Genomic DNA, 14,624 nt, shown 5'->3' on the forward strand with positions numbered 1-14,624 from the left:
TTTGGACGTTTCCAGCGTGTTCCATTGTGCAATACATTTGAACCCCCTTGTCAATTGGCCCATTATTTCTCACTGCATGTATTTTAAGTGCAAGTGCATATTGTAGCTGAGTTTAATTTAAACAAAAATTTCAAAATCTGGGTTATATTGTAATTCTGAAACAATTTGTACGATTTGTGTCTGGAAAACAGAGGTCACTATAATTTTTTTTTTATTTGAAGATTGACAGTTTCAGTCTATTCTTTCCATTTCATATAAATATTTAAATTGAATGTTTTTGAGAGATCAGTGTGGCTATTATATGAAGCCCTCTTCATGAGGGATGTGACTCCCTACTATATCAGAGCTGCGTGAAATGCCTAAGATTTTAAAAAAATAACATATTTGAAAGAACTGCTTCCAAGAGGCTATGTACTTTAAAACAAGATTATCAAATTGGTTTAAGACTGATCTGTGTGGCTAGGATTATCATCAGTTTGGTTTAAAATGTGGGTATCTCATAACTTTTCTCTGTTTATATGAAGAGAAACAAATTCATAATGTGCCAGTCTCAGGGCGGAGCGATGGCTCTGTGGCTCAGGATCTGCCCCTGTGGCTGGAAGGTTGCCGGTTCGTATCCCGTGGCCAGCAGAGGAATCCTACTCCATTGGGCCCCTGAGCAAGGCCCTTAACCCCAACTGCTCCAGGGGCACTGTATAATGGCTGACCCTGTGCTCTGACCAAGCTTCCCTCCCTGTCTGTGTGTCAGGGTATGCGAAAAGACAAAGTCCGAATGTGAGAAATTGTATATGGCCAATACAGTGATCTTATCTTAAGATCTGGCACGTTTATGATTGCATAGTGTTAACCATACATTATGAGGGCATTATCATTTGATCTCCACAGGCTTCTGAAACACCCCATGTTACCAGTGAACTTGGACCAGTACATTTACACTGTACAGTTTTCTGCCAGGACATTACCAGTCTCTGCTTTTCACTGTAACCTTTGCACTTCACTATGCTCTGTTGTAAATAATAGGCCACCTTTTTTTCAAGCTTTAAGTTATTTACAGCCTTTTTATGTTCTACAATTATCACATTTTATACATCTCTCTGATCTTTGCTAAAGCTGTTTCATCCTCTTGCTACTGGAGAAAAAAAGAGACATCAGGCGAGAACATGGCACTCTAATATGATTATTATTCAAAATCCTTGGTACATGGTACAGTCTGAATCAGATACAGTTGCTGACCAAATTGTTAGAACCCTATCTCTCCAGCAGAGCTTATTCACTAATTCGTACCACCAGTCCCTTGACTCCTACAAAACACCTGTCACTTCTTACCACATCCTCTGTGACATGGTTGTAAGAAATACTCTATATCAACAAGTTTAACAACAAAAATTATTTGCTGGACAAACCTGTTTGACAAACCTGTCCAGTACATGTCCAGTACGTACCTCATGTATGCTCATACCACTGCTACAGTATGAGTCCTTTGTGATTCGTTAAACTATGGTTAACACTGATAATTGCTTGTTGCAGTTGTAGTTCAAGTGTTAAGTGAAATATTCCAGACACAGGGCAGGAATACATTTTTCTACAGCAACAAGATTTTCTCTATACGGGCCTGGATACTCATCCCCAAAATAAGGGCAGTTATAAACACTGAGATGACACAAGATAAGATGAGGAAGAAGTTTCACAGAACCCTGCCCCTTGACTGTTTGATTTCTTGCTTGTCAGTAACATCCTGGTCAGTTCTCTAATGACTACTGTTGTTCCTCCAGAAATCTTTAACTCGCCTTGCAGTCTTGTGTTCTTTATTCTGGTTTCCACGTTGAGTGAAAAAGCCAGCAGGGCAGAGATGAATTGTGAATAAAAATATATCACCTGTCAGATCTCAGCTTGAATTAAATTACAGGGAGATGCACCAACAAATGTGCTGATAAGATCACTAGCTGTGATCTGGATGATGGAAGCCAAAATGTCACTGGTTTACATTTCTTTCAGACACAAATGCCTTCTTTCTGTTGGAAGAAGTTGGGCACTTCTAATTTGTTCCAGCCGTACTAGGTGCTTCCTTATTCTGTTTTCAGATATTTTCCCACACATTGCTGATGCCGGAGGGGCGATGATATGTTCGAAGTTTGACCTGTTCTTGAGGGAGGTGCTGAAACTGCCCACCACAGTCTTTGAGGGACCTTCCTTTGGTTACACTGAACAGGCTGCCAGGTCCTGCTTTGCACAGCAGGTGAGTCTGGCCTGCTGTTTAATATTCATTGATTGCCGTCAGTGTGGGGTGTCCGTCATTCATGCAGACTGATTCTCTCCAGCGCCGCGCCTGGGCTGTCCTGATCCCGCTCTGCATATCTGCTGGTGATCAAGTCTCGCTGTTCACCCCAAACTGCTTTAGGGGTTTCTGAAGCAAGAGCGCTTTGATTTGGACGAAAATTCGCAGATGGCCTCATGGTGCTGAAATGTCCTATTTTCGAGGCTGTAGATGACCAGACTCCTCCCTCTCTGCAGGATATCAGGAATCAGTCATTGCTTGATTTAGATCCTCTGATCCACACGTGCCTTCTCCTCTTGCCATCTACTGTTACTTTTAGCAGACGTTTTGCAAAGATGAATTGACTGTGGTTAACCAGCCTTTAGGAGGGACAGAGATAACAGTGGCACGGTTTAGAAATTGTATTCGTTTTGAAGAGGAGTTAGCGAATGCCTCCTTTCTTTCTGTTTTGGAAGTACCCAGATATTGTTCGAAAGATTGAATAATCACCTCCCCTACCCCAGCCACCTCTCCCAGGGGCGAGGATATTACTCTGGATACAAAGACAAGGATGGCGAGAGTCATCCCCCCTAAAATACTTCAGCTCTTCCGGGATACTCTGTGGTTTTAGGGTCCCCTTCTGGAAAGAAAAATAGAAGTACAGACTTGCCTGTTGCCTTTTACTTAGGTGACTAAGTAAAAGACGTTTTTTTGTTCTGGTAGTCTTTAACAAGTAAGTGTTGGTCTTTTTTAAGAGGTGGCAGTGAGAGCAATTACACAACACAAATGTACAGTTGCACAAATGTCATAGACAGCAAGTCAGCGGCAGGAGATCCTGTTTTGTTCTTAAACAAAAAGCCCTGATTTAGTTCTTCAGTCAGCGCTTGGCAAATGGTTCCTCCTGCTGGGCCCAACAATACAACCCTGCCCCCTGTTGGATGGAAGAGGTCATTAAAGTGGTCCTTCTAAGGGTTTCTTTGTTTGGCCCGACAAAACTCTTGACTCCTTTTTTTGAGGGGAGCTATGACTTATTGCAGTGAACAGTTTGACATTGTGGCTCCTTGATCTTACTTGCTTTCCACATGCTACTATGTGTAAGTTCTGCTAAAGCAAGGATTTTTTTCTCTTTTATTCTATAATAACAAAATAACATTTATATCTGACTTATTTGCTTAATGGGAGTAATGTTTTAGCATTTTAAGGGCCCATCCATAGAATCTCTGTATCTGTACAGTTAAAAAGAAAATTAGGAAAGTTAATGAACCACAAGCAGGTTCTGTTTGGGTTACAATTACAAGCATATTCATGAGCATGGACCCGAACCCATTTCCTGGCTTTCTGGTGTTATTTCAGTGTTGCCCAGTATTGAAGGTTTTAATGTATTAGCCCTGACAGAACATTTGAAATCACCAGTCTGTTATGGGCTTGCTGATGCCATTCAATATTCTTTCTTTATTTTATATTACTGGATGATGTTAACTGCTTCTCTGTTGTTAAAGAGTGAATGATGTACATAGATTCCATTCTCTATTTCTAGATCATACCGTTATTTTATTTCAGGATCAGCAGATTCTTGATAAGTGGGATCTGTTCACAGCTGTCAGCCACGTTCTTAGCAGCACTTTATAAAATTGCAATGTCCGGGTGGATTTTTAACCTTGAATCAGTTTTGCTTTTATTGCCGATTTGTTGCAAGTAAAAAATATTTTTTTGTTCAAAACTAGAACATTCCCTTGTCTACAGTATGTATCTGTGTGGAAGTGTATAACATGTTTTTTTTCTTTCTTGCGTATTCCCAGAAAAGGGTTACCCTCAACGTTTTCCTGGACTCAGTTGTGTCTGATCCACCTCCTCAGTGTCTGGTCTGGCTACCACTCATGCATCGACTGGCAAATGTAGAAAATGGTGAGCTTTATATGTAAAAGTATTTTTTTGGCAGCTTGCAATGCTAATAGAAAAGGCATGTGACCAAATTCTGAATAACACACCAAGCTAGACATAAACCTCAGCATTTAAAAGCAAGTGCAGCTGCTCAGTTGACTCCTCTTTTTTCAAAAACATGAATATCTTAACGGTCTGAATCCTGGACAGAATTAAGGAAAAATAAAATCCCAAATTGGGAATTGTGGATGAAGCAGGATGTGAAATGCAGGGTTAGCAGGAAAAAGAGGTAAGAGGTTTAACTAAACTTACAAAATTGTAAGATCCTTCTCACATTTGAAAGAATCGGTAATAATTTCTAGCAGTTTGATTTCTAATTAAATCTTTAGTGTAATACATCATCAGATTGTGAACACTGAACATCAATTTTAATGACATGATATTGCAATTTAAATGATTTAATGATTGAGTCTGTTAAATCATGGTTAATGAGCAAGATTATACAAGGTGTCTTGAGTGCATCTGCAGAGTGCTTTAAAACATTTCTGTCAAAACATGCCCAATCTGTCTTTGGCACGGTGCTGAAGTATATGATTTATCAGTTGCGACATAGAACATCAGGCATTAAACCACGTTTCGGAAACACGCATCAGATTGTGTTGACTGGCCTGATGACTGGCCTGCCCTCCACACAGATCATCTCCAACCCCCGATTCCGTTACCAACGCCATTATGGGAGAGAGGATATTTGGTATTTAGCCAGCAGTCGATCTGACGCCTTTGCCATTTTACAGTTGAATGGCAGGAGTCGGACTTACACAAATCTGCCATTATAGGGGGGAGATGCTTAGGGTTTTTTGTTTTGTAAAAAAAAAAAGCTACCGCTCTGTGCCAAAGTTACCCAGCTGCAGACGCAGAGGCCTGACAGATTCCTGCTTGTTTTCCTGGTACACAAACGCGACTCTGACAGCCTTTTCTCTTTCTCTCTCTGCCCCCCACCCCCCGCCCTGCAGTCTTTCACCCCGTGGAGTGCTCGTACTGCCACAGCGAGAGTATGATGGGGTTCCGCTATCGGTGCCAGCAGTGTCATAATTACCAGCTTTGTCAGGACTGTTTCTGGAGGGGCCATGCGAGTGGTTCCCATAGCAACCAGCACCAAATGAAGGAGTACACATCATGGGTAAGAATCCAGGGCTGCCTCTGCCTCTGCCTGGCTTGCAGGGCCTTCCTGCGCATCAGAGTGCGGCGTGGTGTTGTTTTGCTGTCGGGTCAGTGACCTGGAATAAAAATCCCCGTTGTTTTCAAAGGGTTTTTTTTTTCGTTTAAAGTCACCTTTGGAAATTAAAGATCACTCGAGGATCTCGGTTCGGCTTCGGAGAGGAGGGGAAGGCCGGTGGCTTTCTGCCCTCGCACGCTCGGTCAATAAGAATCCGATTGGAAATGGGAAGTTAATGAGGCCACTTACTGTTTCTTAACCGTTCACCACCGGAAAATCGATCTGATTGAATTGAGGACCAACATTTGGGCAAAATGTTACTTTTCCCTCCTCTTTCTTAAAGCACCCATTCTGCTAATGGCTGGTTGACGGCGATTTATTGTTATAAAAATCATGTTATGCATGCATGAGTTTTGTAGTACAAATACTGGCAGACGTACTGTGGATGCAAGTTCAACAAGGTTACAATTTTGTACTTCTCTAGTATCGAAAATTATTACCTCAGAGCATACAGTCTATGAACCGAGAAACTCATGTCAATATGTTATATTGTAAAAAAGGAAAATTCCTGCTTTAGACCTCCCAGGTCTCCCTGCCTTTTGCAAACTTGTATTAGTTCTTAAAATGTATTTTCATATCATTAACCAATTAGTGCAGAATTCACATAAATCATGTCACCACACTGACAACTGTTAAATCCAAATCTCGCACCGTGTAGAGAATTTAAATTCAGTAGATTAAGCCAATCTTGCACACTCCTGCATAAATCACATAAAATAAGGAATATGCATTATTGGTCTAAATCACATCCTAAGATTTCATATTGAACAATCTAAAAATGTAATTCTTTATATACTGTATACATAGATTTCTTGTAATATTGCTACAAATACTTTTTTAAAAGTGCAGTTTTGCCCTTTCTTCTGCTCCGTTTAAATGGGATGGCCACATCCTTGATCCTTGACAATACCCTGACGCTCTTCAACAAAATGAGAACTCCGCAGACCTTCAAATTGCCTTCAGTACCGGTTTTCTTCAGAACGGTTTTTATTGTATGCGTCGTTGTATGTGCCCTCGTCGATGTTTCGCACGCACGTCGGCCACAGGGAAAACCGGTTTTAATAGAGTGGGCGGACCCAGCCGTGCTCCTGCGGTGGTTTTGGTAGGGTGTGAACTCCTCTGTAGGCGCGCTCTACAGCGAGGGATTGTGCCTCTGAAGCACAGGCCGGGGGCTGACATGCACCGCGGTCGAAACAGTCCAGTGTCTTTTTTCACGCAGAATGTGGTGAAGGAGAAGCCCATTGAACAGTAAGTTGCGTGTTGACTTCCACCCCACCATGAAGATGACCGCCTCTGTCCATCGATTTTGTGTGGAGAAGGAAGCATTAAATTACTCACGTGCCGATTGCAACAACTGGAGCAGAAAATGACATTTTTTTAAGTCTTCACAATAACCTTTGTCTTTAAGGTTACGACAATATCCAAGAAAGCTCAAAAAATGTCAAATGTATCCCAGAGTTGTGGGTAATGAAAGACTTAGGTCTCTCATGGAGAGAGCTGTTGTGCAACTGCACGTTCATCATTACTTCAGTCATTAATTCTAATACAGGCTAATTTAATCTAATAGTCTGCTTTAAAAATAGATGAACATCTTATGCTGTAGCAAAGGAATTTAACTAATATCGATATCAGTCCTGATAACAAAAATATCAGTTTGCACATTGCTATTAAGTATTACATAATGTAGTTTCTGATTCCCCCACAGTAGGATTATTGCTCTTAAAGATAAATTATAAAATTGGCAAAAAATATTTTCACAGTAGCAGATCCATCTTATAGCAAACATTATCAATTTTTTTTCAATTTCGTTTGACAAGACTGTTTCTTCATGTGTTTTTGATCACTGTTTTTATATTTAAACTAAAAATTTGCCATTGCATTAGATTACTTGTCATTGTTGTGCTCGTCGGGATGTTGACTGTAGTTCTGCTTCTTCCGCCCAAACTCACCCACAGCCTCCTTGTTCCTCCTAGAAATCTCCTGCTAAGAAGCTAACTAACGCACTTAGCAAGTCCCTAAGCTGTGCTTCCAGTCGTGAGCCTTTGCACCCAATGTTCCCTGACCAGCCTGAGAAACCTCTAAACCTGGCCCACATTGTGTAAGTATCCATATCAGAGCCTGCCTGCCTTCAACTGTCTTTGGTTGTTTGCTTTGATTTCTAATTTGACACAAACCATTTCCCTGTGCATCTTATTAAAGCACCTGTCAATATAGTGCTCATCTAGACAGCCAGTGTGTTAAATTGCAGGACTACAATTGGATAACAACCTTAATGCAGAATTCTATAAGGAAAATGAGAGATCTCCAAATTATTTTGCGGGGTGGTTGTGATGGGAGTGGGATTTCAACTCACGTCCTGCATTTCATTTGTCATTCTAGTCTGGCTTTTTTGAGACAGTGGAGGGACATTGTCAGATGCGTGCTTAAGAGCAAGCACTGGGATATTACAAACACCCCCGCGTGTGTAAGACGTTGGTGGCTTTGTACCTGGGCCTGCTCTGAGGATGGCAGGTGTATCTGAAGGTACTCATGGTTCATACTGAACCTTACCTGCTGAGACACCCTGTTCTCTTCTGTTGCAACCTTAGAATTACCTTAGAATGGCCCTTCCAGAATCCTGTGGAACCTCCTGGCCTTTGCAGCCTTTGTTTTGTTGATATATCGACTGGTAGAGCCACACTGTGGCGTAGTAATTCACTCTGCCTCCTCGCAGGTCTTGGGTTCTGGGCTCAGGGCTGGCCTGTGGCACCTCCTATGTGGGCTCCAGTTTTCTCCCCCCAGTCCAAAGACTTGCTGTCCAGCCTCGCTGTGTGTCTCGTGTTTCTGAAAATGGATGGGAGAATGGATATAGACAAACCAGTTACCGGAAACACTAGAATAAGTCCTAATTTTCTCCAAAAAAATAATACTTGAAATATTTAACAATGCATATGTAGGCTGATCAAATTGCTGTAGATGAGGATCATTGGTGGCTCAATCGAGCGTCAGTGGAAGAACTCCACTTTAAGATATTCTTCATGACCACCTGTCAGCGAGACTGGCAAGACGATCTCTGATCTGTACCTAAAACAGTAGTCTAGATCTATGAAATCTGTCCCATTTCAGTGGATGCTCCCTTCTGGGGGAGACTTGGCTCCTCCAGGACAGCACAATGATTTTACAGTTAATCTAGATTTTTTATTTAAGAATCTGCCATTATTTGGCTTACTGCCATACCCCCGTGGGCAGAATGAGGAACAGCAGACACAGCTCTTCTGACCTGTTCTCTCTGCATTCGTCGTTCGACATGCTGCAAGCTTTGCAGAGATCTCCAGGAGGTTCACTGCCTGCTGGAGGAGTCTTGCACTGCACTGTGCTTGCCAGTCCCTAGGAAGATACAGGGGATTGTGTTTCACTAGGAGCCTAAATCCAGCTCTACCACCAGTAGCTAATAATAGATCTCGGGAAATTCTAGTCCCAGTCAGCTAGTGACATGACCCAGGCATGACCTGTGACCAGGTCATAAAGCTCAGCCTCTGTTTGGACCAAGCTCATTTATCAGTTGAGCCACTGAGGAGATCCACAGAAATCAATCTTTTAATTAAGAGACAGGGATGTTTTCAGTAGTGATTATCATAAGCAGTCCTATTCAAAGTGTTGAAATTAAAACAGCGGATGATTTGTCGTGAATCTTTATATCCAGAACAATTACAGTTCTTATCCTTTTCAGGTATTCGCACTATATGATAAGATAAGATCACTTTATTGGCCATAGACAATTTCTTATATTAAGAATTTGTCTTTTCACATACCCCAGCTTGCTCTCCATGAGACACACAGACAGGTGGAGAAGCTTGAGGTCAGAGCGCAGGGTCTGCGCCATTTATACGGCTGGAGCCCCTGGAGCATTTGGGGTTAAGGGCATTGCTCAGGGGCCCAAAGGAGTAGGATTCCTCTGCCGGCCGCGGGATACGAACCGGCAACCTTCCAGCCACAGGCGCAGATCTATAGCCACAGAGCCACCACACCGTCCCGATTGTTTTTTATTTATAAGTATTCTAGATTTAATACTTATTGGGCTTTTGTTCTTTCCTTGTGTTACAGTAAAATAATTTCACTTAGGACTGTATTAAATGGTTTGATGTTTGACTTTAATAAAATTGTGTTTATGCTTTTTCATTGCTGGACAAAAGCGATACTTGGTAAGTGTTCTAAGCTTTCTTGAAAACTGCAATTTGAAAGCTGGGATTTTTGGAAAGTAAAATTAAAACTTCCTTTGTTTTAAACCCCTTTTGGCACATAATCAGAAATGAAGTAATTTCACAATTGTGCTCCTGCACTCGGTAAACGTGAGAATTCTCGTGACTTTGCTTGGTTTTTTAAAATGTGCTTTTGATAATGGCCTTGAATAATGGGGGAAAGCAACAACAAATCAAGAGAACAGATTGCAGTACAGCAAAATGCTTGTTAGTGCCTTTTTTATAAAAGGGTTTTATCTTTTGTTAATTTGACTGCCGTTTTGTTCAGAGTGAAACAGGATGAAGCTGTCTGCCGCGCCGAGTGGCTCACAGAAGTTATGTCCGAGCCGCTGGCTGTAGCTCCTCTGCGCTGCAGCAGTTAGGTCTGGGTTTCTCTGCAGCGTATAGCAGCAGAAGACCTGAAATCGTTCTCCAGCCACCGGGTCACTAAACCTCGCTTTTGGAGGTGCAAGGAACTGGTAAAACAAAGTGGAGGGGAGTAGGATGGGTGTGAATGTCACAAAGACTATTCCAGCGAGGAAACGGGCCTGGTATTCCAACTATATTGTTCCATTTTTTCTCCCTCTATTGTAATACATTAGAAAAGCTGATGAACTGTGGAATGTAATATGCCTGCACTCTCAGTGGAAAGGTATGGTGATCGGATGGTCACCCTGTCATCGTGTGGGCTGGCGGCCATAGGATTTCGAACTGTAAGGTTCGCCCCTGTTCTCTGATGGCTAATTAAGATGAGCTGATATGCTAATGCTCTGATTGAGTTAGTAGAAAAGGGCTCCCGAAAGGTGACAAGTCAGTCATAACTGAGCACTGATTAGTAGAGACTCGCTGCTGGAGAAAACACTGGAAAGGAAAAGGAAACACCGAGGCCTGGAAATTTCTTATTCTTTTCTTGGTTTTTTTTTAAGAGGCTGTTCTAGCTATTTAGATGTACTGTGCTTAAGGAATACGAAATAAGTTCCACTTCGATATCCTGCTTCTGCCTCCTGCATGGTTCAGATAGTCCAGCTTGTCACACTATGACATTCTTGTTTTAAATTATTTCCAAATGCTTAATGAATGTGGAGGGAAGATGAGTTGTTATTTTATGGACTGTTGGAAAAATATATATAGCTTTTGTATGAGGCTCAATGTTATATTCTGGATACATATATATTAAACATGCATATATATAAATGCAATATATATATAATAATTTATATATGCAATTAATTTGCCTTTTTTACCAATCAGGGTATAAGGGAACAGTGTACTAAATTGGTCCACTGGAGATAGAAGCTATCTCCTTTCCCAAACCCCACACAGTTCTCGCAGGAGAAGGAACATACAGCCTGGCAGTGCGTCAGTGTCGTTTTAAAAGCGGGTCTCACAGGGCAGGTTTAAAAAGGCTGAGGGAGACGTCAGGCTGGCAGGTTTACAATTAAAGAAACGATGATGTCTTTCTCCCCACTAGGCCGCCGAGACCCGTAAACAGCATGAATGACTCCATGTTCTCTCACTCAGTTCCCACCTCAGGAAGCCCTTTCACAAGTAAAAGGTGAGCATCGGTTTCATTAGAACACTGCAGCCTGTGAGGCAAGGGAGTTTAAAGAGTGTGAACCCTTTCATCTGGAAGCATCAAATAAAATCACTTTATCCACTGTGTTTTAATTAAATAACTAAAGACCAGGCTTTTTTTTTTCCAGAAGCCCAGTGTTCTAAGCAAAGTGTTCCTTTATGCTCTTACTGTAATTGGTGAATGCAATGCCAGGTTAGGCTGGGGTTGAAAACTAAAGTACTTGCTATTAGGTTTGTGCAGAAGGAATTGTGTGCATTTTGCATGACGCAGAAGCTCAGTGGGATGGAGTGGTGCCACAGATGAGTTAATATCCGTGTCGTATAAATGGTTCTGTGCTATGACGTGCATACAGTGGGGACTGTTTCAAAGTGCAATTACTAAAAATAAAATAACTGAGGCAGTTAACTGAGCGTGAAGAAGCCTAAATTTAATGTTTGAAGGACAAAAAATGGAATAAACCAGCTGTTGTACACAGGCATTTTCATGCTAAGCACTGTCTTAATTTCTGCGACACTAACTGGGCTATACAATTTTTATAGTTACTGTGAGATTTAACTCAGTATAGTTTTTATTATTATAAAGGATGGTACTTTTCTATGGGAAATAAAGTAGATCATTTCTGTGTATTTTTTTGCTTTTTTGGTAATTTTCTAAAGCAAGGGATGTTTTTTAAATGTTTCCAAGAATTAAGTTCAAATGTCAAGAAGTTTGTGGTCAAAGCTAGTTCTCAGAACCAAAGATCCCCCAAAAACATTTTGGATTTTTACCAGTTCAAGGATTCTGTGACATTCATCGTCAATCTGAATGATCTCAGCCTGCACTGAGCGATGATGGTCTCCACGTGATCTTTTCAAGATATAAAAAAATAATTCCGATAACTCTGTGCTCTGAACCCGCCCATCAGAGGTGCTCGTATTTGGCAAATTAAAAAAAACTTTCACTGGTGAGTGTTTAACGAATATTCTGAGGGGACACAAGATTAAAAAACACATTACACATCATAGACAAAAGACTTGCCTCAAAGCAAAATTTGTGTTATTACAAAAATGACAGCAATGCTAGCAAAGGGGGTAACATAACAGAAAAGGGGGTAACATTGCACAGAGTGAGCGATGGCTTATGACGACATCAGAAAACGTCAGTTACATGATGGTAACTGTTAACACAGGGATAAGGGGGAGCGGATTAAGGAAAAGCCATAGATCTGTTTGGGATGAACTTGGAACAGAAAAAAGGGATAAAATAGTTTGGGGATAAGGGCAGAGTTTGCCAGTAAAAGGATTAGAGCTGACGTTCTCTTAGGCACCTCATAACACGTTAGGCAGCATGGCAGAACTAAGACGGTCAGGGGGATCAGAGATAGATCACTTTATTGGCCAAATAAGTAAGTTTTCACTGACAAGGAATTTGACTTGGTGAGTTGCTCATACACGTTACACATACTGACATACCATATATACATAGACACATAAAACACGAGATACATTTCGGAAATTAACGGAAAAATATATATTGCACCTCTAGAATGTGTCAGAACTCTACCTGCGTGTGATAACCCCATACATACAGTATATACACATTTGTAAATGCTAAATAAACTGTCCATAATAAATATCCATATACAGATAATAATGTTATGTATGCACGGAATGCCGTGGTTGTGAAAGTCTCTGTGACATTCATCGTCAGTCTGAATGATCTCCGCCTGAACTGAGTGACGGACGGTGGTCTCCACGTGATCTTTTCAAGATAAAAAGAATAACGTCGATAACGCTGTGCTCTGAACTCCCCCTTCCGAGGTGTTCCGAGTGTTTAAGAGATAAGTCTCCCGTGTCATTTGAAATCTTGAGTCGACAGACTTTTTTACACGGCGAAGTTGAAGGCACTCTGGAAGCAAAGGGGCACCACACTCCACTCGCCACACGCCTGGAGCGATGAGGCTGGCAGCATCCTGGGGCCCAGGCGGTCAGGGCACTGCTGAGGGTGCCTCACTATCTGAGGATGCAGACAGCGTGGGGGACACAGCGTGCTGCCCTGCGGTGGCCGGGGGTAAAAACTGGAGAAGGTGTCCACTAGACAGTAGACAGGCTGTTGGAAGCTCTTGCTGTCAGAGAAGATGAAAACAGCACAGCTCGAAAGGACAAAAACAAATTGTCAGAGAATTAGCAGTAGCAGTTAGCTCTTACCTGGTCACAACCTCAGAAACATGGAACCGTGACTAATTTAGTGAAGAGTGCTTGAAACGGGAGCGTTAAAGAAGGACAGCCCATATTTCTCACATTTCCCTGAAATAATTAGGGGCCGTTGTTTTAACTTTTCAACAGGTTGACATTACCAGCCCTTTGAAGCCTCTTTTATGCCCTTGAGAATGGTCACAAAATGTGCTTATGCAGTTTGCAAAGTTGTATAAAAGACCGAAAGACTGACTAGCTGAGAAGCAGCAGGATGAGTGATACTGTACCGCTGTGTTTTCGAAAGTGCTACATAGCCTTCAGTGGGGCCTCAAGTCCACCCTGCAACAGCGCTTAACTCCCACCCCCTCTAACTTGCACTTACTCCCAGTGAAGTTTAAAACAGACTAAGTTTCACCTGCTTGTGTAAAAGGCGCTGAATAGTCTAGCACCGGATTATTTTAAGCACTTATTGCAAGAGTACAGGCCAGAAATGTGCCATCTGCTGATTTAGGCCTTCTTACTCTGCCAAAGACAGGCCCTATGCAGTGAGTCTTCTCACGTGCAGAACTACTGCATGTCTGTGGAGTTCCTTCTGCAAATCAGTTGGAGACTACATTTTGAAATCTGGCTTAGACACCTATATTTTCACTGAAGCCTCTAATATAATTTATCTTACAGTTTAGTTTTGCTCTTGGTTTCACTGTATCAGTTTGCTGTGCTTTATTTTCAAACTTCCACATGATGCACCAAAGAAGTAAAATTAATGGGTGCTTTAGTACAGCACTCTGCGTCTCTTGAAACTCAAAAAAATAAATGTCTATTTTTGTTAACTACTGTTCTGTAGTACAGCAAAGTGTACTTTGAAGAGGGCGAGATATTCACATTTGTAAGCTTGATTTTTTTTTCCCAGAAATCCTTTATTAAGGGCTTACAGCAGTTACTGATACGATGCTTATAGCAAACGTGCTCAATGTGCGAATGATATTTGAATAGATTCTTCTGTCGTTTCAAGCTCTGCAATGGTGAAAGTTTGGGCCATGTGATAATACTCTTTTATGTGTCTTTGATGACCCTTGCTGCCTAATAACAGCCTCAATGCTTGAATTATTTAGGTGTGAGGGTGCAAACCACCCCAGTCCCGTGACTGATGAAGCAGATGGTGATGAGCATGCTCTAATAAACCTGTATGTAAGTCAGCTAACCAGCGACTCACGGTCAGTATCCGGGAAACACGATACGTGTAGTA

At 41.6% G+C, this 14,624-nt stretch overlaps 1 protein-coding gene across 16 annotated transcripts in view; it reads left to right on the forward strand.

The window, feature by feature from the left end:
* dtna (dystrobrevin, alpha) overlaps positions 1 to 14,624 on the forward strand; it is a 146,099-nt gene that overhangs the window by 92,989 nt on the left and 38,486 nt on the right. For 9 of the 16 annotated variants that reach the window (XM_069191494.1, XM_069191500.1, XM_069191493.1 and 6 more), the window contains 6 exons: positions 2,082 to 2,236; positions 4,054 to 4,159; positions 5,149 to 5,315; positions 7,385 to 7,509; positions 11,100 to 11,183; positions 14,491 to 14,592. In XM_069191494.1, coding sequence (XP_069047595.1) covers positions 2,082 to 2,236; positions 4,054 to 4,159; positions 5,149 to 5,315; positions 7,385 to 7,509; positions 11,100 to 11,183; positions 14,491 to 14,592 — 739 coding nt within the window. The remainder of the gene's footprint in view (positions 1 to 2,081; positions 2,237 to 4,053; positions 4,160 to 5,148; positions 5,316 to 7,384; positions 7,510 to 11,099; positions 11,184 to 14,490; positions 14,593 to 14,624) is intronic. The other 7 variants (XM_069191504.1, XM_069191506.1, XM_069191501.1 and 4 more) reach the window with 2 other exon arrangements.

Source organism: Lepisosteus oculatus, chromosome 6, assembly GCF_040954835.1.
Source record: "Lepisosteus oculatus isolate fLepOcu1 chromosome 6, fLepOcu1.hap2, whole genome shotgun sequence".
Taxonomy (NCBI): Eukaryota; Metazoa; Chordata; class Actinopteri; order Semionotiformes; family Lepisosteidae; genus Lepisosteus; species Lepisosteus oculatus.